The following is a 26,380-nucleotide window of genomic DNA, read 5'->3' on the forward strand; positions in this document are numbered from 1 at the left end:
CTAATCCTTGTGCACACCAAACATGAGACTACACTAGCAAGTAGTCTAGTCTAGTCCAGTTCCCTCTAATCCGGTCAAACAAACACTCCCTGAGGGACATGTGATGCCTGATACCTAAGAGCAAGTCCACCCCTAAGGACTTTGTGCCAGCACCCAGCGCATTTATCCACTCAAGTGAACAGTAGTAGGCTCCATTGAACAATAATAGGCCAAAGTATCTCCACCCCTAACAAAAAATAGCCTAGTCCATTTTATTAAAATATTATTTTTTATTATAAAATAATAATTTTATTTTTAATTTCTGAATTTATAAAAAATAAAATAATAATAATAATAATAATATCTAAAATTTATTAAAAAGTTTATGTATTTTTTAAAAGTGAATTTTTAATTTTTTGGGGGAAAAAACGTGGACCGTTGATCTGTGATCAGACGGTCCAGTTTAAAAGTGAAATTCAATTTTGTTTACCGTTGAAAATCCAACGGTCTAGAATAACTAGCCGTTGGAAATCCAACGGCTGCAAGTGGGCCACGTCGCCGAGCCTGGGTTGTGGTCTGAGTGCGCCTGCGCGCGGGCCCCGCGGCCTGATTTCTTGTCTCCTACTCGCGCCCACGCGAGCGTGAAGGCCACACGCCAGTGCAAAAAAACAAACAGGCCAGTCCCTTGGTCAGTCAAAAATGGGCTGGGCTAGAGACTGGCATGGGCTGGGTGCCAGTCAATTGGGTCGGCTGGAGCAAATTCACTGGGTCCTGGCCTATTTTTTCGGTTGGGTGCTGGGCAAAAAGTCCTCCAGTGGACTTGCTCTAACACTTCGGTGAATCAGCAAAATTCTGGCCACTTAATTGAGCGTAGTGTGTGGTATGGTAACCTAGATAGCTGGTCAAACAAAGAAATTTGGAAAATGTCTGGCTCGTTTGCGATTTTTTTAAAGCAGAGGTGGATTTAGAATTTTAACATAAAGAAGCACATTCAATTTGTATCTCTTAGATAAATCTCAAGCTTGTAGCTTATAGCCTTCTATGGGATAAATCAATTTCAGAAGGCTAAAAAAAAAATTCAAAAAATACGACTATGAATAGTAAATAGATAGTGTTATTCACACACCAAATTTTACGTATGTCGTACTCTTATTAATTTTTTATCATTGACCTTCTTCATTCATTCGATCAGGCAATCAGAAATTGAGAAAGGTAATATATACAAGCTAGAAGTGTATTAATAAGTTCTTTTGCTAGTTCCATTTAGACCCCTCGAAAAGTGCTCGTACCCCTCCGAGGAATTACAATTTTTAAGGTTGAAATTTATAAGTGAAAATTCAATATATACTAAAACCCAAATATAACTTATTCACTGTTCATAAGCACAGTGTGCTTCCTATTTTGTCCCAATTAATTTTGCTTTATTACGTTTCTGCCACTGTTTGAGAAAATATATATACATTTAAAAAAAAAAAAAATTCTTCTTCCCTCTTTCCTCTCACGCTGCCGTGTTGCACTGTTCATTATCTTCGACAGCACAACACGAAAACTCAATTTTCCTCCTTCCCCTCATTGTTCCTGCTCACTTCAATTCTAACCTAAAAGCTCCCTAACGAGTCCGAAGGGCTCCTCCGTATCACTCCCTACTCTTTGCTTCCCCCAACCCTAGAATCCAAATTTCACGAGCCACTTCGCTTGAGATCGTTCCAATTTTTGAATGAGAAACCCAAATCTCACTCACTCGATAGCATTTTCAACTCGATCTCAATCTTCAAATCCATTGGTTTTGGTTAGCATGCAACATTAGATCCAGAACCCTCGAACCCAGTTTCGGTTCGACATTCCCGACGGCTTTCATAAGTTTTCCGGTTGTGGCCGACCCTGCAACCACATCTATTCGACTCAGGAGAGTCCCACCAACAACATTAGAGAGGTGAAGGTTTGAAGAAGATTGAAGCTCAATACGTAACCCAGATTCCGGCGAATCCGCCAGCTTCCCTGTATTTTTTGAGGCCCTCACAGTCATCCAATCACCAAATCTTAGGTATATTTTGATTCTACGCCTCTTGGGTCTATAGATTGTGATTTATGTCAAAATTTCAGTTAATAGATTCTTCAACTTTGATTTGAATCAAATTTTGGGTCTTCATGTTGTAATTGATGTTAAAATTTTAAAAATTTGACAATCTTTATTTGATTCATCAAAATTTGCACTATAAATGATGTAAGAGTTAATCTTCAGGGGTTTAAGAGAATGGTGGTTTTACAGGAGTTTACATTTGCTTTAGTAAATATGAAATTATATTACTAATTAAATTTCATATCTAACAAAACAAGAAAAATATCATAAGATAAATCGTAATATTAGTAAATTGGTTGACTACAATTGTTAGTATTTGTAGCAATCCTACGAGATTTTTATTTTTATGCCCTCAAATTGTAATTTTGCCATGTCTACCACTTGCATTATACAGAAAAGACTTAAATTTTTCACTTTTATACCGAATTAAGTACTCCAATGTTTTCTAATGCAGACGTATGTGGCGTTTAGGAAACCAGAGCTTCTGGGGTTTGAATATTTTCCAATTTTTGCTTATCCTTGAGTAGAGAATTTTGATGAATTTTTCCCTCCGCTATTTTGTGTTTTCATGTCCAAATAATTCTTTAAATTTGGTTCCCTTATGGCTCGGATATGCATCCAATCATTGTTTGGAATTTGGTTTTTACTGCAAATTTGGAATTTGGTGTTTTTATCATTTGATTTTCTCTGATTTTTACGTGTATGTGTGGTGACGGGGGACGAATTCTAGGATGGAAGTGGAAGGATTTGGAAGAATCAGATGTTTATGATGAGAATAGAAGAGTTGCCACAATGCTTGAGGTTCCCAACGCCAAGAGTTGTAGCTGGTTCAATCCGAAGAAGGGTTAATCTTTTTACAAAATAAGTTCCAATTCCTTAGTGGTTTGGCTTTACAGTAAATATCGAGTGAATTTTTCATTTGGTAGATTTTTTTAATGCAGTTCATTAACTTGGTAGATTTATGTTGTTTATAGAATACATATGAGTTTTCATGGTTATCAATCGTTCAATACCTCTATATGGTTACAAAGGGTTGAAGGTAATCTTTATACATTTTGTAAATAGCACTACCTAGCTATGGCATATCAGCGTTCTCAATTTTCGCATATAATATATGTACACAAACACTATTCTTTAGCACATACTTTTTCAAAATTTTCTACATGTTTAACAAAGTTTTGTAACCTGCGGCATCGCGCGGGTTTAGCTGCTTGTTTTAACTAATCTCCAAAATTTCAGGTCAAACAATTTAGTAGTGTAATTTGCCAAGAACAATTTAAATTCAATACTCGTTTATTTATCGTAAATGTTTGGGTTCATGACTTCTATTTATCTACAAATATATAATAATTCATATTATTTATCATCAGGGCTTGGTTGGGAGTAACTTTAAAAATAACTAAAACCGCATTTGGTGATAATATTTTTCAAACCAATCATTAATAAAAATCTAAGTGGATCATAAAAAAGCACTTTAAATCATTTCTGTAAGAAGCACATATCTAAAAAAACACTTAAAGTGCTTTTGGAACTCAAAATTAATTTTATTAAAAACACTTTCAACTATTTTAAAAGTATTTCTAAATGATCTTTAAATTAATAACAATACATGAAGATATGAAGAACCTTCACGCTTCAAATTTTCTCCAAATATTCAATCATCAGGATTTATAGGTCATCTATTCATTTGGACTTTGCAATACTTGTAAGCGTTTACATTCGGCTTGAGGTCCATAAATAGTACTTTAAACTGGTCTTGGCCCTCGCCCAATTCATGTTCCTTTTCCTCTAGATTGGTTGTCTCACAGTTGTTGTGGAGTTCATATCAAGATTCAAGACACGTTTATTTGTTTCTTTTGGACTTGGATTGTTTGCCCTCCCATTTTGGTGCCCTCTTCGTGCCCTCCTGTTTGTGTGGTCACGGTTAAGCCACGTCAACATTTTATATTATTATTTCTTTTTGTTTTATTATTTTTATAAAAAAAACAATATAAAATATTGACGTGGCTTAACCGTGACCACACAAAATAGGAGGGCACGGGGAGGGCAGACAATCCAGGTCTGTTTCTTTTACCTTTTTGGGTTTTGTTGACAGCTAGTTTTTCAGATAGCAGTATGTAATAAGGTGGGAAAAGAACGTACGTGAACAAGGATTGTCTGCCCTCTCACTTCCGATGTTCTTTCGTACCTTTTTATTTGTGTGGTCACGGTTAAGTCACGTCAATATTTTATATTATTTTTTTTATAAAAATAATAAGATAAAAATAAATAGTAATATAAAATGTTGACGTGACTTAATCGTAACCACACAAACAAGAGGACACGAAAAAACACTGAAAATAGAAGGGTAGACAATCCTTGTCCAAATAACATAATTCAGTGTCCGGAGCAAATTGTATGGCATAAGTGCAGTCATAAATGTATTAATATACTCATATTATACAAGTTCTAGTTATGATATTTCTCGTGTTATTGATACATGTTAATAACTAAAAACGTTATATTAATAAGAATAAATGTTCCAAGTAAGTTAGGGTTAGTTTGGTATTGCTTTATTTTGAAAAAAAGCAGTTGTGAGAATAAGTGTTGTGAAAATAAGCGGCTGTGAAATAAATCAGCAGAGTGTTTGGTAAATTTTTTTGTAAAAATGCTTTTGGAAAAAAAAGCAATCTGATAGTGGGTCCTTTCATTAAAGGAGCACTGTAGCTCCGTGTGCTTTGAAAATTTTTTTTTTTCCAAAGCTACAAATAGCAGCTTCAGCTTTTTCCTTTGATTTCAGCTTATTCTCACAGCAGCTTCCAAAATAAGTCATTTTTTTCAGTTTACCAAATACCTAAAACCTTCACAGTTTTTTTTCATAGATATTTTTTTTTTTAAGCGTTTCACTCCCAAATCACTTCTTTAATCTTGTAAGTCAGAAAAAGACATGAGTTTTTCCAGTCGTTGATTACTTGAGTGTATTTACTTTGTATCCGCCAAATCATGTACTGGAACATGGCCAGCAAAATCTCAGAGCAGATTGCATGTACCGTCACATCGTCGGGACCCCAGTATCTATAATTTCCAAATATTTTACACAATAGAAAATTATTTATCAGTATTAAATTCATGATCCAAGAATTTTAAACAAGATCACTTCAAGCACCAAACCCACTGTTCATCATTGTAGTATCTCTCATCTCCAGTTTCTGCAGATTCTCATCATTATTTGCTAGATTTTTAAAAACCCTACTTACATAGTAATAATGCAGTCTATAAAATAATTAGCCCATAGGATTAAATACTTTTAAGTTTGGATATCCATGCAGAAAAGGAAAAAAGTCGGGTGTGATTTGTAACTGCACTCATAAATTTATCAAGATTTTCTGATCAGAGATTTTGGGGTTTTGCTTGCATCAGCACTGTTTGTTTTAATTTTTTTTTCCTTCGTCCCTTCTGCATGTTTACAAAAGTACACTGCTAGCGCTGCTGCCACAGTGAATTGGCTCTCTCTCTCTCCCCCTCTCAATGTCATCAGCATTGTCACCTTATTGCTTTTAAGCCATTAGTGTTGGATTCTGAGGAGAAAGTTTGAGAGCCTCTTTGCCACATTTACTCTTGTTCTCAATCAATCAGGGTTTTGGGTGTCAAAATTAGATAAAAAGCAAGGAGGTTTTTACTCTCTTTTTTTTTTTTCGACACGTCTCCTCTCTCTCTCAAGTTTCATTTGTTGGTTTTAGTTCTCTTTGGCGTTTCCACTCTCTCCCTCTCCTTGGTTCTTTTATTGGGTTTGTCTGAGATGGGTGTCCTATATTTCAGACCCATTTCTGTTTCTTCCTTTAAATCTCGTGGCTTCAAGCTAGAGAGAGATGAACTCTGTGAACTTTGATGGGTCCTCCTGATTCCTGAAAATGTGTCAGTCTCTTGGGTTTTGGTTTTTTGCTTGCAAGTAAAAAAACAAATCCCCCACTTTTCTGTTCATCCAAAACAAAAGACTTCAACTTTTTGTGTTGCTTTTATATTTCTTGTGATTTGAGAAAGGTGGGAGGGAAGGAGTTAGCTTTTTCTTCTTGTTCCTTTTTGGTTAAGGGAACAAAGTTGCTCACCACTGCATATTCTCCCTTCCTTTTCTTCCTATTTTTTTCATTGTACTCCTTTTAGGCTTTTAAGGCCAAAGCAAAAGAATCATATCTTTTGTGAGCTTTCTGGTTTTATTAATTATTATTGGTAGGAGAAGTATACATACATTCTGTGTCAATCAACATTTCCATCTTGCTTTTCATTCGAATTTTTGGGGGTCTGATTTGGGAAAAAACCCATGAATCTGCTTGGAGATTTTTCATAAATTTGTTTTGCTTCAGAGAAGGTTTGCTGGGGAAGAATCTGCATTCTCAGGTTTGTTACCTTCATAGTTTGTTTGTTACTGACTGCAGTATTTAATTTATTAACTGTTAATTAATTATTTTATTAAATGTTTACCTTAGTTTTTACATTTAATCTTCTTTTTTTCATGTAATTTGCTACTGATTGCATGATTAAGTTCTCAGTTTTGTTAAATTTATCACTGGGTTTAAACATTTTGATATAGTCAAGTTTGTTAGGATAGCGTGCTCCCGCTTTGTGCCCAAGTTACTAATCATTTTCTTCGTAGTTTAGATTAGTTTGTAATGTCACTCGAATGAAAAGAAACTGTATTGGGTTGACACTTTCAATTGATTGGTCTATAGAAATTCCATTCTGTGAAAGTATTGTTACTTGCATGCACTTAATCTGACCAACCGTTTCATGCTATTTACTTGAATTTAAACTTTGAAATGTAGGTGGAAGATATTTAATTTTTTCCAGGCTAAGATTGATTGAAATTGATCGGTTCATGATGGAAGAGAGTTGGCTGATAGAATATTTATCTCCCGATCTTTCAATTATGCCAAATGAAATGTGAAATTTGTTTCCCTTTGATATGATGGATAATGAGATGTATAATGTTCCGGCGGACAGCCGAAATGCTCTAGTCATGGATGGGGTTGTACCACACACCACAGTGAACTCTCTTGTACAGTCCTATTCCTTTGATCTCAATCACCAAAACCGTATGATGGCTTTGCCTCCAGTGCTTTCAACCTTTCATGGAGAACCTGTCGTGGATTCTCATTCTGATCTTAACAACGCAAACTGCGTTAGTGTGGCTGAATCGAGTCCATTTCTTATTTCTCAAAGAGGGAGCAATGTGAGAGAATCCTCATTCGTCAGTTCAAGTTTCGCTGATAATACGGTGTTCCAAGCAACACCACATTCTTCTGCATCGCTTGCTGCCCTTTTTGCAGCGAGGGGTAGTACTATTCTTCAAGAAAATCTCAATAATTTAGCGATTTCAGCAATGCCGATTAATTCTTCAGAAGCTTATGTTTTGAATGACTGCTCTAACAACTCCAATTCTCCGCTCGCGGCCTCTGTGAATTGTGGATATGATGAAATGCTTGGTAGCGTAAATAGACAGTGGGAGATCAACAAGTACGCAGCTCCTTTGGAACTTGGTGATGGATCTTCAGTAAGAATAGGGCTTCAAACGTATTCATCTGTTGGAAATGTGGATCCAAATGGATGGTTATCATCAGATGGTGCAAGTGTGATGACATATAATTCTTCCAATTCCTCCAAATTTAGCAACGAGCTTGCTCTAACTCTTGCCACGTCCAGGCCTTTGGAAATCCGAAATCAATGTTCAGATGTTGGTTCTTCAGGGATTGCTCAACCTTGTCTGAATCAAACAAGGTTTGCCTCACCAGAGCAATATTCTAGCAACAGTGAGGAGTTTTCCCTAAATTACGGTTCTTGCAAACCACCTCAGTTATCCCAAGTAATATGTGGATCAAAATATCTTCATGTGGTTCAGGAAATGCTTTCTGATATCGCAAACTATTCTTTAGAAAATCTAGACCAATCGAGTTTTTCATCTGCCAGGCTCGTGTCTGAGAGAGGGATGTCGGCCATGGATGATGATTTAGATGGTAGATTTGAGGTGCCAAAGGAGCCTGCATTGCGAAAACAGGAAATCAAAACAAAGAAAACCAAATTGCTGGCCCTTTTACAGATGGTATGTGGTTGTATTGTGCTATTAATTAGTCTAAATTATCTGATTTGGTTGTCAAATAAATTTTCTATATCCAAAAGGTGTAGAAACCCCGAATTTTCCTGTTCTGAAACATTTCTTTTCGAATGTGTTGGACTTAGAAATAGTATTTGGGCACTTTTAACAGATTGATATTATTCTTTCTGATGCAGCTTGATGACTGCTACAACCAATGTGTCGATGAGATTCATACAGTTGTATCAGCATTTCATGCTGCAACCGAGACAGATCCTCATATACACGCTCGTTTTGTGCTTCAAACTATCTCTGTGCTGTATAATAGTCTGAGGGAGCGGGTTAGCACGCATTTCCTTCTGATAAGTGAAAATTCAAGCCCTGCATCCCCCAATGAGAGCGAAAGGTCTTTTGAATTCCATAAGCAGTTGGCTCTTCAGCAACTAAAGAAGAAAGAACATCAAATATGGAGACCTCAGAGAGGTTTGCCTGAAAGATCCGTCTCAGTGTTACGTGCATGGATGTTTCAGAACTTCCTTCATCCGTGAGCTTTTTTATGAACATGTCTTAGAATTTGGCTTATTATAATACCCGTCTTCAAGAATGAGCTCAAACAATTTGTTATCGATAACATGTCTTATCTATTCAATCAATTTTCAGGTACCCTAAAGATTCGGAGAAGCATGTTCTTGCAGTCAAAAGTGGATTGACAAGAAACCAGGTATGTGATCACTGATTTTATTAGGAATTTGAATCCATTGCTTCTAAGAACTCATTTATTCTACATATTTGGCTATACTAGGTATCCAATTGGTTTATAAATGCCCGTGTCCGGCTATGGAAACCGATGATTGAGGAAATGTACTCGGAGATGAACCGAAGAAAGACCCGTCAAAACGAAAACCTCGAGAGAACCCACAGAAGCCACCACATTAGGATTAACAACCACAAATTTGGTGTGAATTGAAGGTTTTTAAATGGTACATAGCAAATGGAAGGAATGGGCACATCTGGATCATGATGTAGGGAAACAATGCAAATATTCCACAGCATTATTACAAGTGTATATTCCTGTATGCAAGTTAAAAGTTTTAATGAGTAAATTTCTTGTAAGCAAAAGCAGAATTGAAGTCCTGATCAATGCCTACTCTTGGTTCTGAATTATATATTTCTGTTAACCAAAAGAACACTACTAAAATATTTAATTTAAAATGATTTTCCACGCTCGTTTTCTTCTTCTGAACTCTTGTTAATCTATGTCCGTTGAATTTTGTTTGATCTAAGTCGGAAATAAATGAGGATGTGCATGAGAAAAAAAAAAGTGTGCAGATTCCTTAAAGAAATCACTTCGAAAAATATTTTGTACTGTCCATGAACTTTCCTTTTGTTTTAAATGAATCATGTTTGTTTACGTGTCACACTATGATTTGAGTTATATTTTTTAACGTGTCATACTGTAATTTGCATGTCCAGTTATAAATTGCAGCACTCAGAATATATAACATTTCATGCATTGTCAAAAGTATGCAAGTGCACTGTTCTTATAGGATTCGAATCAAGAGATAGAATTCAAGCAGGACACAAACATCGTCCACTAAGTATGTGCTTACCAGTTACTGCGTACTCTTTCCCCTTCACATCCCAATAGCTAGGGACTTAGTGCTTGCTAAGCTGTAACCACTTTGCTAAGCAACCCTATAAAAACACAGTAAGGCCAATCCTCCTCTGTCTCACAATTAACACACTGCTTCTATTGCCACTCTCTTTGAACATTTCGGAGCAATGGCGGCGGGGATGGTGGTTGTTTTCGACTTTGACAAGACGATCATCGACTGCGACAGCGACAACTGGGTCGTGGACGAGTTGGGTGTCGAGGACTTGTTCACTCAGCTCCTCCCTACCATGCCTTGGAACCCTCTTATGGTCTGTTTAATTAATGGTACTAACTATGATAACGAATTTTCGAACACACAGCGGTATGTAATTACTAACTCGATGTTCAGGATCGGATGATGACGGCGCTTCATGCACGCAGAAAGACAATTCAGGACATTTCGGAGTGCTTAAAGAGGGTTCCAATCCATCCCAACATTGTCTCTGCAATTAAATCAGCCCATGCTTTTGGGTAATTTCATCTTCTTGTGAACATAAATTATGTTATGTTTTCGCACACTCGTTTTCTCCTTTTGGACATCCATGTTTGATTTGTCTTTCAATTATTTAATTCAAAGGCAAAAAGTAACAAAAAGAATGGTGTGCGGAAATCGTTTTCGTACTTTCTGTAATTTATAATTGTCACACATATATGCAGGTGTGATCTGAGGGTTTTAAGTGATGCAAATGATTTTTTCATAGACGCAATATTGAAGCATCATGGGATAATGGATTGCTTCTCAGAAATCAAGACAAACCCTAGCTTTATTGATGAACAGCGCAGGCTGAGAATCTTGCCCTTCCATGATTTCATCTCGTCTTCCCATGGCTGCACTCTTTGCCCTCCCAACATGTGCAAGGTAAATTAGGGCTCCGTGGAGCGGTTTTATAGAAGGGGTGTGATATCCACACACCTCATTTTACTTCTCACACACATTTTTTATTTTTGGCCGTCGGATCGGATGAATTGAAAAAAATCAACAGACAAAAATTATCAAAAGGGGTGTGATAAATAAAATGGGATATGTGGATAGCACACCCCTTATAAAAAACACTTCTACTCATAAATGGTTTTAATAGAAGTATTTTTATAATAAGCTTGTCGAAATTTTTATTAAAAATCAAAGTGCTTTTGTAGGAAGCATTTAGTAGTCCTTGTCAGAAACTTTAAAATGATTAAAAACGTTTTTTGGAGAAAATATTTTTAGATTTCAAAATTACTTTTTCTTATAAGCGCTTTTAGTCATTTAAAAGCACTTCCCAAAAGCGCTTCTAGGATCCTAAGCCTTTTAACTTTTTGCTGCAGGGTTTAGTGATGGAAAAGATCCGAGCTTCTGTTGCAGCAGATGGGAAGAAGCATTTCATCTATGTTGGAGATGGAGCTCCCGATTTTTGCGCGGGTTTGAAGCTTGAAGAAGGGGACTTTCTGTTGCCGAGGAAGAACTATCCAATCTGGGATTTGATTTCTGCCAATCCCTTGCTTACCAAGGCAAAGATTCACGAGTGGAACGAGTGCGATGAGCTCGGGACTATTTTGCTCAACACAGTGAAGGCATTCTTCATTGGAGACAAGTCTGGCAAAGAGAGAAGTAATCGTTTGGTTCCAATTGATTGCAAGTCTCAAAGCAGTTCGGTATCTGCCTCTGCCCATGATGCCTTTCAAAATGCCCTCCCAGTTCCGTCTCCTCGCCAGTAATTGTTTAACAAGACGATATTATAAATTACTGTAATTTACAAATAGGAAAATTAGAACTTAGGTACAAATAAGCAATCGCATTGTTCTGATCGACTGATTTAACCCTAAGGGTGTGGGAACAATTCTTTGCCAGTGATTAGGAATTGGGGCACCAAGAATACCAATCCATATTTCCTACTTGTTTTGGCTCCATCTTTGTTGTGTACCTTTACTTCTATGGAATGACTTAGCTTTACCACTTTATTCTCTGAATGGCAAAATTATGTTGTTAAACTATGAATCTAAAAATTGTACGATGAGGCAATAATCAATATGATTAATCAAACAAATTCACAGTTTAACAACATAAAAATTTAATCTCGCCGGTCAAACAACGACATGAACGTGGCATGTAAAAGAAATGAGAAATAATCATGCACTACCTAACCATTTAGGTGCACTTTTGCACACCACCATAAATTATGGTAAATGCTCACCATACACCTTAAACTATACCTCGTGCCTTTTCACCTAATTCCGTTTAATTTTCATATTAAACGGCCTCAACTTGTCCGCGGCAGCCAACTTTCTCTTTTCTTCACCCGTTCTTCACCCGTCTCACCTTTATCTCTCTCTCCCTCTCCCTCTCCCCCGCCCCACACCTAATCTCTAAAACTGATTTGCATTTGATAAATCCTTCCATTCAACCCATCTTCTTCTCCATGTGACCATATGCAGCGCAGAAGAAATGGCCATAGGATTGGGAAGGCGCATACTAGACGAAGATATGACCTTTTTTCCCCTTGCTTTTGTCTCTAACCATGCCCATCGCAAGCCCAAGGAATCGAAGTGGCGGTGATTTTTTCAGGTCATCTTCTTCATAAGATAGCGGCGGTAGTGGGACGATTAATGTGGAGCCGTGGTGGCACATCCGACCGCCAAACATTGATGTGAAATCATGGTGGCACATCCAACCGTAAAAAATTGAAGAGGATACGTGAAAGGTAAAAATAATTGTACATAGCACCACCCGTTAGTAATAGAACACGTGTCATTCTTCTAGAAGATGGTAAGAATCCATCTAATCTAAGTTATTGATGACAAGCAAAGATGCTCCCAGCCATATATATCATGCAGATGCTGGCCATGACAGACTCCACCAAGTCCCTCCCTTTTATCGCAGAGTGATTAATCGAGTCATATTTTGTGCCAAGATAGATGGCTACTTGGGCTTGACACATGATCCACCACTTAAAGTTGAATGTGCCACATCAATAAAACCAAAACGAAGCCGGTCTTTACCTAACCTTACCTAACTTTATGTAACTTGTCGGATTTGTGATACAACTAAAGATGAGCATCTTTTAGATGCGTTGGGCATCCGGTTGAATCAACGTATCATAAGTACGAGAAGAACAAAAAGTAAAACCAAAAGACGAAAATCAATCAATAAACAGAAAACCCACTTCGTGAACACGAAAAAAACACAAGTTCATCATCCATTTTATATCATTATTGAGATTTACGTTTTTGTTTGTAACTAAACGTTTATTTCGACGATATACAGAAAACTAGACCTTCCCCTCCCTCAACTAACAGTTGTGATTACAAATGAAAGAATTATATCTGCTTCCCTTGTGATATTATCCCCTGTATCTCTCACTCTCTCTCTCTCTATATATATATATATCTACAGAACCGCTAATCCCCTTTCCTTTTTTCAACCCCCAAAATCTAGGTGAAATCTAAAACTCACAGAAAAGAAGCGTTTTTCGCAAACCCTTTTTCAACTCCTTTCAGGAATGAGGAATTCGAGTTTTTATCGGTTTCAACTTCAAGCCCATGCTTTCTGGTGAAAGAAGCTCAGGTGCGATGCAGGACGGACTCAAGGGGCTTCTTGGGCTGACACTGGACTGAGAAGGCCTGTACAAACCATATCCCATGAGGAAGTACTCTAGCGGTATCAACATCGCATGCGGCTGCTCTTCTGTCACCATTGACCCACATGCCTGAACCTGCAGGTCACCCACACGTCCAGTAATGAGCTTACCCTATATTCATGGAAAAGTACGACTAAAACTTGATATGACCGTAGAAATTAGCCGGGTTGCATACCTCAACCAAGGCACTATATCTTCTATCTAGTTTTGAAGTCATGTAGAGAGCTTCTGAGTGAAACGGAGAGCTGTCACCAACAAATATTAGCGAACGGCATTGTAGCTTTCTCAATCCTTCAGAAATGTCAGGTCTCCTACGAGCCATTAAAAATTGAATTAATTCCATGCCACCTAATGCATCAAACTCCGATTATGAAGTGGTTATAATTGGACATCCTGTATGCATTTTGTGCAGTTAACACAACAGAATGCCACAGTGATTGCTAATATCTCACTACTGATAATTTGTCTGCCGGGGACAACCCCTTCCTAAGTGGGTGGTTTGTTACTGGGATTTGATCATAGAATAAAAATATTAAAGAAATCTCGGGAACAGAATTTACCCATTCATTGCCTCAAGAAATCGCCAAACATTCGAACTATGCCTTTCATCAAGTGACTGTAAGAGCATACAGACATTAGACATGAGATCAGCACTTAACCACCATCATCGTTGGTTTTATATAGACATGGAACGTAACATAATAAAGAAGATAAAAAAAGGCTAGAACACTAACTCTTCTGCATGCCTGAACCATATCTGACTCTGGTACTTGAACACTACCACGAACTTCCTGCAGCCATGATTTAAAACTTAAACAATCAAACCAAAATAGATGCCGGGACACAAATATATGTGAGTTCAACTAACAGTGGCAGACCTTGCTGAAGTACCGCTTAAGCAATATCTCCTTAACCACGCCGCACATGCCATAAAAGTAGAGTAAATTCGACATCACCTGAAAATGAGATTAAATGTCAATGTGAGAACCAGATTTTCCTTAAACCCAACAAAGTTATACATCCAGGAAGGGGAGAAAGAAAAACCTTATTATACAACCATTCTGTCCAAGTGGCTGCTTTGCATATAGGTGAAACAAGTATCAAACCCATGACACGTGGTCTATATTTCATCTGTTGCCAAGAGTTATAGGAAAATCAGACAATTAAGGACTTATTGAAAGATAAGGAACACATATAAGCACCAATCTGCACTGTGCCAAGAGATCTTACAGCAAATTGGGTGAGAATGAAAGCTCCAGCTGTAACCCCCATGCACATCACTGCACCGAGTCTACGGAGAGAGAAAGAGATATCAGGGTAACTACCTTCATTTTTCAATCATCTAAATAGAAGGATGATTATTTACTTGCGTGTGTTCAGTAAATGGGAGTCAAGACACTAAACCAGAAGCATTCTAATGAACAGGCATTTAATTCAGATCACTCCAAAGCAAGTTCTTGTTTGACATGAAATGGAAATTTCATTTACCCAAAAAAGTCGAGAACCTCGGCAATCTGATCTACTAAATCATCAACAGAATACAACGGATCATCAAGGCTAATTGCAGAAGCTCCCAACTGAAAAAATTCTTGAAGAAGGCACAAGATAAGATACGATGTGAAAAATAGCACTCAAATGCAAGAGAAAATTAGTCATAAAAATCAAGTGGAATCCATATATGTAGTCAAGTTATTGATTTACAAACCTCATGGCCAGGAGGACTGATATGATATATGCAAAAGTTGTGAAGCAGCAAGGAACAAGCTTCTGGACAAAAGAATAATCCTTGAAAGCAGGACATATCTGGTAAATCAGATAATAAGACAAATGATAAGTTGGACCTTAATGTCACGAAAAGAAACAATGACGTTGAAGCGTTTGGTTGAGATAATCCATGATGCTCGAGGTTTTAAATACTTGTACAAAGTAGGTAAAAAATTAAGACAGAATTTGTCCAATTTAGTAAGAAAAAAGCAAGACCAAACTAGTTAGGAAACTGCACTCATAACAAATAAATTTCAGAGATAGAAATTGATCAAACACATTTTCTTACTACACATAATATTTCAGGGTTATGAACAATTTGATTCTACTAAAAAATTTGGAATTGAAAATGATGGGTAAGATCAATCAAGGTAAACGGCCAGGCAATAAATTTTAATTTCATGAGTGGCACACATCCACGTATGCAAGACAAAGACAATCCAAATGTACAACCAATCAAAACAATACTTATCGGTAGCTAAGCCATGTTCTACTTACGGTTTAAGGCTAAATCAGGATACGTGACAAGAGCTGGCTTGTCCGGATCTCCCAACACAGCGACCGACACAATACCAAGACCGGTTCTCACAATATGCTCCTGCATAGAGATGCCATAACAGGATACAATTTAGACAACATTTCAGGGAAGTAAAATTGAAACAGAATAGTGACAAAGCATTCTTATGACTGCGAATCAGCATTCAAGAGATAAACCGCGCACGTTAAGAAGGCGCCTTTTCGGGTTATTTACTGTGAGGAGATGATAATACACTAACAACCATACCACAGTATACTGCCATCAAGAAGAAAAGTAGAGTGATCGTATGCAGTCAGTACCCTTAATAACAAAGTATAAAATTGACCACTTTTGCTCATATGGGCACGAAGCAATCATCAAAGAAAGTTTGAATTTTTATTCTTTGACTCCAAGAATATCAGCAGCATTCCAATTACTAACCAACCAAATACAGTATATTTCCCAAAGCAGAAAAATTATACTACTAACTATTTTCTAGATAATGGACTCATATACTCACTTACGCAGCTCCCAAATGAGAAAAATTGCATTTTGTTTTTCAAAAGAAAGAGAATTTAATAAAAACCCAACAACAAAAATAGACAATCTGAATTTGCTAGCCTGCAATTAAGAAAAAGTAATGTTGCAGCAATCGTTCATGATAGGCAAGAAAATATTAGTCAATTCCTCTCAACACCACCCATTTTTCGTAATCAAAGAGTTGGGCTCTTCAGAATAGCGGGATCAAACGCAATACATATATTGCATTATACAAATTTCAAAATTTTCTCGGCAACCAAACAGAACAACGCGTTTGTTAAAAGCAAAATACAATACAAAATTTCAGGAATGTGGGTTGTTTACCTTTCCGCCAAGAGAAACCCCCTCCATATCCACCGACACTGAATCACTTGAATCCCCCATTTTCCCTCTCTCTCCTCTCTCTCTCTCTCTCTCTCCCCTCTCTTCTCTCTCTAAAAGTCTTCAAATGGCTGAGGCATTGGGTTTGGTGTCCATGGTTTATATATAAATATAAAAATACAAATCTCTCTCCTTTAAATGTTGACTCGTTGTGAACTCGTACGAGTCGCGAACCGAGTCACCGACGCTTAATCGCCAGAGAGGTCTCACGAGCGGTCCCGTTTATATGTACGGGTTTTGATTTAACCAGAGTTAAGAGGGAGAGGCCGACAGTTTTTCAAATTTACTAGAGTGCCCTTGCTTTCCTTAGAATCTCTATTTTTTCTTTAAAAGATCCAAACCCTAACGATTTTTTTTTTTTAGTACAGATTATATTTATATTTGGGGTTTTTTTAGTGGTGAATTAGTTATGTATTTGAAGTAGTTGTTTTTCTTTTTGTTAAGTCGTATTTGGAGTTGTTTTTTTGTTTTTTCAGACAAAATTAGTAAAAATTGTTGGTTGCAATTTGAAGCAAGGGCTAAATTGTAAATAAGTCATGATGTTGGTGGGTACGTATATCAAAGCATTTGCTATTATTTACGTGTCGTTTTTAAACGACAAGGATATTATTTTCAAAAATAAATGTGCATTTTGGGAAGATTAATTACTGCGCTTAGTAATTAATCCTATTAATTGCAATGTTAAGTGGATATGATGAATAGTACAGGAAGATATTAAGTGGTAAATCATTTCTGTATAGGGATATGTTATAATACATAATGAATCTAATCACGAAACTCTCTGTCACTTTATAATTTAACATCAATTTTCTTACTAACATTATAAAACATTAGTATAGAGTCCCAATTTTGGAGAAAGTTCTCTTAGCATTTCTTGTATTGCTAATTCATCTTTTAAGTTCAATAAAAAAAAATGGCACTGAACATTTATGTTTTCATTTGACATGCATTTAATATGTTGAATTATCTTATCTAAGTTAATCATAGATCCCAAACGAGGCATCAAAGTCATTTTGCGAACTCTTGATACAATCACGAAAAAAATAGTCAAATTTTGACTTTTTACCTTATTGTATGTCTAAAAATTGCAATTACCCACTGAAATTCGATATATTTCATTCATGAAAATGAACATATATGAACAAGGATAATCAATCTAACCCATAACTTTTTCCTATATTAGTTTACAAGTTGGCATTGTTTGATCCACATATTTTTATTATTATTAATATGTTAAATGCAACAAGAGAAGTCACAACATCCTTATTTATTTGCCCATTATAATAAAATAACATACGAGTAAATACTCTTGATCACTTATCGTCATTTACTGCATTAAGTCGTATTATTTAATTCGCATGTTCATACTCTCAAACATGTGAGACACAAATAATAGGACCAAGTTGTGGTCCTTTCGAGTTAAACGCTTATGCATTTTGCTAAAATTGGAATATACACATTGATTGTATTGTTCACATCCAAAGATATAGAAAGATTTGCAACTCTTTTATTTATTTATTTCAATTGTTTTTTTGGCAATGCATGGTAGGCCATCGTAATCACGACCACAGGATTCAGCAGTTGAGACATCATGCGGCTGGATATAACTTATAAGTGCAAACATGCAATTATATATTAATTATTTTTATTGTTTATTTTTTCATCAAGTTATTGGTATCTGTCATTAGCATTCACCAGACAACAATCCAAAAGTTAATTTTCACACATTTTTCAGTCCCTTTACTAAAACGTTTTTACTAAGATCACCAGATAACGGTTCTTCAACGAAAATTGCCAGACAAAACACAACCAGGTCACAAATTTAAAAGTTTGCCGTCAATTATTAACAAACAATTCTTATAAGAGATTTTTTTTTTCTTTACATGACGTATATACTTATACATCTTTTTCAATTTGTTATATGAACTTTTTATATCAAATTTTCAAAATTATTACTTTGTCATCTTACACTAACCTCGTTAAGTTTTTCATTCAAAATAAATTGCGTGCACTGCACATTAGTTGTGTTCACCATTATTTTGGACTTTTTAACTTCCCAGACCCCAAAATAATCTAGAAACCAAGTCATGTCCCTATGGAAAACTTTACGGAGTTAGAGTGAAATAACAAATTAATGATTTTAAAAAATTGATATAACAAATCACTTAAAATTTAATTTATGACAAAAATATATATAAATTTATATGTCATTTAAATTTTTTTTCCTTCCTATGATTATTGTGAGCCCATTGTGAGGCTAATCGTTTGTTCAAACAAAATTTAAAAAAAAAAATATATATATATATATATAGTGAAGAATTCGAACATGGAACCTCGAGCACAAAAATAAATGTTATTAATCAATTGAGCTACAAGTGACTTGCGTAGATTATTGTGTCATTTAGCATGATTGTTTAAAGAAAATTGACTTTTTAGCCAAAATGGTCCATGAGATTTGCATAACACATAACTTTGATCCCTGAGATTGAAAATCAATAGAAATGGTCCCTGACATTGTCCACCATCCATTATTTTGGAGGAAAACTTATGAAAAAGGATTTTGAAAACTTTGAATTTTAACAATAACGACAAAATAAAGGGAAAGTGAATAGTACTATGATTGACTTTTTAGTGTAAAAATATTATTTTTCGTTAAATTGAACAGTACCGGAAGTTTTTCGTTAAAGTTCCCTTATTTTGATCCTGTCGTTAAAAAACTTCGTTAAGTGGTCCCAGAGCTCATACCAGAAACTAGGATTTTTTGCCGGAAGTTTGGGTAATTTTCAAAGCTTCGTAACTCAATCGTTTCTTAACCAAATTCGACCCATAATATACGAAAATGAAGATAGGAAAGTGTCGAACAAGATTATACCATTTGGAAAACTAGTGGTTGCCGGAGATGATAAGAAAATAGCTTGAAAGGTGACTGATCCACGGGAAAACTAAGGAACTCGTCGGAAACTAGATAAATTTTAAACGTTCATAACTTCTTCAATACTCAATGAAATCGAGTGATTCAAAATCGAAAAAATCATAATTCTCGAGAGACAAAGAGAATGGAACATTTCTCGATGGCTATCTCAATGTGGTTTAGCTGAAAAACGGCTCGAAAGTAGCTATCTCAAAGAGACCAAGATAGCTACTTTCAAGCAATTTTCCAGCCAAACCATGGTGAGTTAGCCATCAAGAAAGTTACCATTATCTTTGTCTAGTCGAGAAGTATGATTTTTGTTTTTGAATCACTTTATTTCGTTGAGTATTGAATAAGTTATAAACTTTTAGAGCCTGTTTGGTATCCTATTTGAAATTTTGTATCATTTCTCAAAACATTTATTGAAAATAATTTTCTTTAAGAATAAAAAATTTAATTGGTTTGCGGTTTAAAATTTTTAAATCTTACGACTTAAACTAGATTAAGGTATCTAAAAAGAAGGGGTCGCAAGATAGGAAGAAAGATGAGAGAGAATGAAAGAAAGTAAGAGATGATTGAAAGAAACAAAAAGAAGAGAGGGGATCGAACGAGATAGAGCGGAATGAGTGAGAGAAAGAACCAAGATAATGAAGAGAGCGGATTGAATGAGAGAAGAAAAAGGTAAAAATAAATAAATAAATAAATAAAAAGAGGGAAAGAAGAAAATAGAGATGGATTTGGAGTGAGATGGGAGAAAAGAGAGAAAAGAAATGAGAGAGTTTGAGTTTAAAAACTCTAAAAACTCACTTTTTATGTTTTTAGATAATATACTATATTTTTTAGTTAGTCTTGAGTTCAGTTTTTGAAAATAGTCTTACCAAACAAGTTTTTAAGGCCTAAAACTTGAAAATTGTTTTTGAGTTTAAAAAGTTGGATTTAAGTAGAGTACCAAACATGGTCTTAAAGTTTACTCAGTTTCTGGCGAGTTTTCCAGTTTTTCCGCATACCAGTCAACTTTCAGGCTATTATTCGGTCAAACCACAGCAAGTTAGCCATCGAGAAAGGTATCATTCTCTTCGTCTCATCGATAAGTATGATTTTCATTTTTGAATCACTCTATTTCATTGAGTATTGAATAAGTTATGAATGTTTAAAGTTTACTCAATTTTCGGCGAGTTTTCTAGTTTTCCTGCTGACCAGTCACCTTTCAGACTATTTTCCGGCCATCTCCAGCAACCATTGTGCTTCTAAATAGGTGTATTCTTGTTCAACACTTTTGTATCTTCATTTTGATATATTATGGGTCGAATTTGGTTAAAAACGATTGAGTTACAAAGCTTTGAAAATTGCCCAAACTTCCGGCCAAAAATCTCAGTTTTCGATATGAACTATGGGATCACCTAACAGAGTTTTTAACGGAATGACCAAAATAATGGATTGTGGACCATTTCTATTGATTTTCAATCTCATGACCAAAGTAATGTGTTATGCAAATCTCAACTATTTTAGCTAAAAAACCAAGAAATTTTGAAGGCCAAATTACATTTAGATACGAGTTGTTTGCATTTGTCCGTCATCGGAACTTTGTTGTAATTGTCATGATAAGTCACGATCTGTTTGGACACGTGATCTTATTTAATAAAATTTAAAAAATGTATTTATTGGCAACAAGAGATGCTCTCATCAATAAAACCCTCATCGGCCGTCTATATGACACTTACCAACTTCATAATCTGTTTGTCTTGATTTGCTTAAAAATTAATTAATTAATTAATTACCTAACCAAACATGGTAATGGAATTTCTTTGGGATTATTACTACTTATGATACACTCTTGTAAGGTTATAAATTAGAAAAATCTACGTGTATAAGCACACCATGAGTTCCAATATCCCATCAACATTAACCCACCAACCATCATGAGAAATCATATATAATTACTATAATTTTTGTCCTTCAATATTTGGCAACAAACATAAAAATAAAAACTGCATCCCATGATATGAAAGATGCTAGCATTGATAGTGCATGAATGTGTTAGCGTAGTACTGTGTTGTTCATTACTTTGACATAGCATAATTCGTCCATGTAATGCGAAACTGATATTAACACCAATTCTATAGACATATGTATTTGTATATATTTTAGGCTTCTTTTTAGCTACGCTTTTTAGAACTTGATTTTGATCCCACTCTGTCTCCTTTAACTCAAAAGTCACAACCTTACTTCTTGAAACTCAAAATTCGTTCTAATTTGACTTGTGGATAGGGGTGGTTTCCGTTTTATTCGGCTCGGTTTTTTGCCAAAATCAAAACCAAATGCCACGCCTGACCCTGATATCTCCTAAACACCAGGGCAAACACGTGTTGGCCGACACCTGAAGGTGTCGAAGCCATACTAAGATGCATGAGAACTAAAGAATATACATAAGACTTATAAATTTAAAAGTAATTAATATGCAAATGAGGAACGTGTTCATAACATACAACTAATTTAGAACACTAAAAGAAGTAAAATAAAATTGAATGAATAAAGGAATGGGTCATACACCTAGAGAACTCAAAGATACCGATGCGAAAGTGCCTTGACGACGGGATTGTATGCGGAAGCGCAAAACAAACATGAGTGAACCAAGTTGATATATATATATATATATATATAATATTGAAACAGTTATCAACATACTAACCTCCAAAGTTTTATGAAAACTCAATAGCATAATATGTAATAGGTTTTCCAAAACCCTAGCATGCCATAAAACCTTCATAAAACATATCTCGTATATAGTGTGCTAACTAGTGGTATCTTAGTCACCCGTGGTGTTCAATAATTATATCTCCCGACCCGCATCCAACAAATACGTCTCTTAGCCCGAAGCCAGAGATTATTTCTCTTGGCCCGATGCTAACAACTATGTCTCTCAGCCCGAAGCCATAGATTATTTCTCTCGGCCCGAAGACAAGAACTATATCTCTCGCCCATAGGTAGAACAGTGACCACTAGATACACACAAAACATTGAACATATTCTTTCCAAACGTAGGTACATATATCTCAAAGAAATCTTCATAGCAATAGTCATCCATCATATATACTATAAAAAAAATAAAAAAGTCTGTAAAAACATGTTCATAAATAGTATATAGTCATCCATCATCATATATACTACAAATAACATAAGTTAGATAAAATATGGTATTCCAAAATATTCTTAGTAAGCATGATAATCATAAAGTGTAAATCCAATTTACTTATAAAACGTTTCATAAAATGTAACTATTAAATAATGTTTTTTCATGTATGCATTTATACTATTAAAACATGCATTTTAGAAGATGTCAATTCACAGATACTTCGCCGCCGAAGAGTCACGCAAACTAGCGAAGACGGAAACGCCATAAATAATTGCCCTTAAGCACATAAAAGGTCCAATTAATAAAATTCTATTAAAACGATTGAATTTGGGAAAACATACTTCAAAAATGGATTTAGGACATCGAATTATCCTAAGAAGGGTTCCAGGTAAATTTCGAAAAAGTCAACACGGGAATATTCCAAAGAATATTCCTCTTGGGTCAGGTCAATACTGGTAAACGGATCCAGGGTTTGGGTCATGGGCTGGGGTTTGGGTCGGACCAAGTTGGGCCGGTTCTACTCAGGTTTTGGTCCAGTGGGTTTTAGGGTTGATGAGTTGGGCTGAAGACTCGTGAGTAGTTCAATTGGCCGAAGACCCGTGTCAGTAAGGCCCAAAGGCATGGTGTTTTAAAGGTTTGTACTGGGGCTTGAGCTACCCAAATGGGCTGGGTTACTTGGGCCAGTTTTTGGCCTGTTTGTTAGACAGGTCATCGAAACCAAAGAGAGAAGGCCGATTTTCGGCTGGGAAATTCTCGAGCTCCGATAGAGCTCAAAACTCAACCAAAACATGTCATTCCATATACCAAAATGAAGCCCATAAAATAAGGAATCAAACCATACATTTGGTTTCCACAAACGTGGTCGGAGTTGGTTGGAAAAAGGCTCTAAGCCACCAGATATTCACCGGAAAATATGGAGAAAGCTCCCTGAGTAGTTTTCATGTTTAAACCTTCACCTAAAACCATTTTTAACAACCCATAAGCCTTCTAGACTACTAGGGATGAAGATTGAAGGGTGGTTCGACTTAACTTCATTGAAGATGACAATAGCTCGTCAAGAAGATGCTTGCATAATGACGAGGATGAGTGAGAGGTCTATTCCAGGTGGTAGGTTTAGAGTGTGATCGTGGTGATGGTTGTCTGTGTGTTAGTCTGTAAAGGTGTGTGTGTGTTCGGTGCTTGGGGAAGAAGGAGGTTGCAGCGAGGGTGTAACATCCCACATCGCCCAGGGGAGTGATCCTTAAATGTATATTCCTATCTCTACCTAGCACGATGCCTTTTGGGAGCTCACTGGCTTCGAGTTCCATTGGAACTCTGAAGTTAAGCGAGAAGGTGGCCAGAGCACTCCCATGATGGGCGACCCACTGGGAAGTTGCTCGTGAGTTCCCAAAAACAAAACCGTGAGGGAATGGTAAGCCCAAAGCGGACAATACCCATTGGGAAGTTGCTCGTGAGTTCCCAAAAACAAAACCGTGAGGGAATGGTAAGCCCAAAGCGGACAATATCGTGCTACGGTGGTGGAATGGGCCCCGGAAGTGGTCCGCCCCGGGCCGGGATGTGACAGAGGGAGAGGGAAAAAGTGGGAAAGAGAGAGTTATCGAAAGGGAGAGATACGGTGCATAGGAAAATAAGGAGGATAATGAGCTAACGTGGGGAGACAAAACTAAAAGGTGGGCCCTACGTGGCTCACCGATTAAGACCAAATAAAGCAACCTTTTCAAAATCATCCCCAACTTAAGTGAAATTACGAAATCATCCTCGACTTTCCGTAAAACCTGGGACAGGTTGTTACACCAAACCACTTTTAATTCGGTTCGGTTCGATTTTCTTTTGAGTTTGGTTTTGTTTGGTTTCAGTTTCTTTTATTTTATCAACGTCGCACTCCTAAACAACTGATCTTAGCATTCATCTTCAGTCTTCATAGTAATAAAAGAAAATCAACTTTTATCTTCTCCTCTGTAATGGGGAGCACCAGAATAAGCATAAAAATCCTAGAGAAGATGACTGCTACCATTGGTGCTGTCATGGGGCAATCTGTTGGTGGTTTTTTTGTTTAGGGTTAAATGTTAGGCTTGTTAAGCACAAACATTTAGCATAGTATATCATCGTATCGTTTGCAAATAAACTTATATTTTGGTAGGATACATTATCTCTACTAATTAATAAAACACTCATTATTAACCAAAATCTTATGAAATTACCAATTTAACCATCTAATTAAAACAGAACATGAATTAGAAATATGGAGCATAAATGTAATTTCATACAATCAAATTTTGCAGTTTTTTTTCAAAGCCTCACCTACATGTAATTCTAACATATATCTAATTAAAAAAAAATAAAAAACTTATCACTCTCACATTCTCTATCACTCTCTTCCTCTCTCATTCTATTTCAAAAACAAAAATAACAAAATTTCTCACACACTTTGTGTGTGTTCATATGCTATTTTATTTATAATAATAGTATGTTATATTTTTCAATCAGCTTATCCGAAAGAAAAAAGGATATCTTATTTTCAACGAACTGCACGTTAGATTGTCGATCGGTGTAACTTGCACCTTTGGCATGCATCAGTCGTCATATTTGTCAATTCAACGACGATAGTAGAAATTATAAAATAAAGATAATAATCTTTTAATTTTGTCCAATAATATTTTAACCCGTATTTTATTATTTAAAAAAATAATAGATATATTATTAATGTTTATTGGACTTTAGAAAATAAAGAACACATCACATTTTTTTTATTAGACCATATCAGACTAGAGTATTCACCCATGAATCGGCCCAATAAAAAAAATATCACGTGTTTATATTTTTAAAATTCAAAAAAACTTAAATAACATGTCAATTATTTGTCAAAATAATAGTTTTAATATATCATTCAACAAAATTATACTCACTAATGAGTACCGAAATATTATCGGAATTCAGAAACTATAAAGAATTCACTCCAAGGCAAATTATTAACTTTTCCTTTTCCTCTTGTTGCGAAGCCTAAATCACTAACAAAAAGTTTGCACGAGCATTGCTTGTGGTGCAGGGCAAAAGAATTAATTATGACCCCACCAAAAAGCCCCATGGCTTCTGTCGATCATAAAGACGACCTTTAATCAGATTTGACGTGTATTTTTGTCAGTGGTTATAGTTGAAACAGGCCCAACCCAAAATCCTGTGGGCCAGGCTCATATTAAATGGGTCAAAAGCTTTGCTTCTAAGATTCGATTTGGGGGGGGGGGTTAAATATCAACTTTAATGAGCTGACTCATTTCCGCACATCAAAATTATAAAACAAAAATTGAGAGTTCCGCATCAAAATTAAAAAGTAAAAGTTGAGAATTAAATATCAACCGTTAGCTCGTAAAAAATAATTTATGCAGTTTTAAATGCATTTAATAAGTTATTTTTAAATAATACAACAACTGCACATCTTGAAATTGATCAAATTAAACTGCTAGCGATACTGGGTAGTTTAATTTCTAATTGCAAATGAAGAGATTTTGTGAAGTTAAGGAGTGAGACGATAACCTACCCACGATGATTAGGTGTTGTGAGTCTCATCATGAACGTTACTTAGTACAAGTGATGTGAGATTAGGGCTAGGTTGAATCTTAATTCAAACCTTAACTTAAACTAAAAGGATAATAAAATGATTAACTTTTGGTGAAATTGTTAAGTACAATTAATCAATGAATTTGGTTAGGATTGATCGAATACCCCGTACGAATTCGAAAAATATA

At 35.8% G+C, this 26,380-nt stretch overlaps 3 protein-coding genes and 1 long non-coding RNA gene across 4 annotated transcripts; 3 read left to right on the top strand and 1 right to left on the bottom strand.

The window, feature by feature from the left end:
* The first annotated feature begins 1,558 nt into the window (after positions 1 to 1,558).
* On the top strand, positions 1,559 to 3,057 carry LOC126603645 (uncharacterized). Its single transcript, XR_007616316.1, has 2 exons — positions 1,559 to 2,023; positions 2,790 to 3,057. It is a non-coding gene; the product is annotated as an uncharacterized LOC126603645 (long non-coding RNA).
* A 2,176-nt stretch (positions 3,058 to 5,233) lies between these two features.
* LOC126603632 (homeobox protein ATH1-like) lies at positions 5,234 to 9,345 on the top strand. The gene is made up of 5 exons (XM_050270550.1): positions 5,234 to 6,433; positions 6,859 to 8,132; positions 8,321 to 8,667; positions 8,784 to 8,844; positions 8,926 to 9,345. The coding sequence occupies exons 2-5, from the start codon at positions 6,999 to 7,001 to the stop codon at positions 9,088 to 9,090; spliced, it is 1,707 nt and encodes a 568-aa protein (XP_050126507.1). The 5' UTR covers positions 5,234 to 6,433; positions 6,859 to 6,998; the 3' UTR covers positions 9,091 to 9,345.
* Positions 9,346 to 9,814: 469 nt separating this feature from the next.
* Positions 9,815 to 11,715, top strand: LOC126603637 (inorganic pyrophosphatase 2-like). The gene is made up of 4 exons (XM_050270556.1): positions 9,815 to 10,046; positions 10,127 to 10,248; positions 10,435 to 10,636; positions 11,083 to 11,715. Exons 1-4 carry the CDS (start codon positions 9,906 to 9,908, stop codon positions 11,470 to 11,472), a joined length of 855 nt encoding a protein of 284 aa, XP_050126513.1. The 5' UTR covers positions 9,815 to 9,905; the 3' UTR covers positions 11,473 to 11,715.
* Positions 11,716 to 12,921: 1,206 nt separating this feature from the next.
* Positions 12,922 to 16,757, bottom strand: LOC126603636 (protein NDL2-like). The gene is made up of 11 exons (XM_050270555.1): positions 16,537 to 16,757; positions 15,654 to 15,753; positions 15,097 to 15,194; positions 14,880 to 14,968; positions 14,622 to 14,682; positions 14,436 to 14,522; positions 14,270 to 14,347; positions 14,126 to 14,182; positions 13,952 to 14,007; positions 13,567 to 13,702; positions 12,922 to 13,466 (listed from the first exon to the last, which is right to left on the bottom strand). Exons 1-11 carry the CDS (start codon positions 16,594 to 16,596, stop codon positions 13,248 to 13,250), a joined length of 1,041 nt encoding a protein of 346 aa, XP_050126512.1. The 5' UTR covers positions 16,597 to 16,757; the 3' UTR covers positions 12,922 to 13,247.
* Between the last annotated feature and the right edge of the window lie 9,623 nt (positions 16,758 to 26,380).

This window comes from Malus sylvestris, chromosome 15 (genome assembly GCF_916048215.2).
Source record: "Malus sylvestris chromosome 15, drMalSylv7.2, whole genome shotgun sequence".
Taxonomy (NCBI): Eukaryota; Viridiplantae; Streptophyta; class Magnoliopsida; order Rosales; family Rosaceae; genus Malus; species Malus sylvestris.

Bases quoted from the DNA above. Each gene is read 5' to 3' on its own strand.
- LOC126603632 (XM_050270550.1), top strand. From the start codon at position 6,999: ATGATGGATAATGAGATGTATAATGTTCCGGCGGACAGCCGAAATGCT. The intron at 8,133-8,320 runs GTATGTGGTTGT...TTTCTGATGCAG, and splicing joins TGCTGGCCCTTTTACAGATG to CTTGATGACTGCTACAACCA. The intron at 8,845-8,925 runs GTATGTGATCAC...TGGCTATACTAG, and splicing joins GTGGATTGACAAGAAACCAG to GTATCCAATTGGTTTATAAA.
- LOC126603636 (XM_050270555.1), bottom strand. From the start codon at position 16,596: ATGGGGGATTCAAGTGATTCAGTGTCGGTGGATATGGAGGGGGTTTCT. The intron at 15,195-15,653 runs GTAAGTAGAACA...CTGATTTACCAG, and splicing joins TCCTGATTTAGCCTTAAACC to ATATGTCCTGCTTTCAAGGA. The intron at 13,467-13,566 runs GTATGCAACCCG...GGTGACCTGCAG, and splicing joins GATATAGTGCCTTGGTTGAG to GTTCAGGCATGTGGGTCAAT.
- LOC126603637 (XM_050270556.1), top strand. From the start codon at position 9,906: ATGGCGGCGGGGATGGTGGTTGTTTTCGACTTTGACAAGACGATCATC. The intron at 10,047-10,126 runs GTCTGTTTAATT...CTCGATGTTCAG, and splicing joins TGCCTTGGAACCCTCTTATG to GATCGGATGATGACGGCGCT. The intron at 10,249-10,434 runs GTAATTTCATCT...ACATATATGCAG, and splicing joins AAATCAGCCCATGCTTTTGG to GTGTGATCTGAGGGTTTTAA.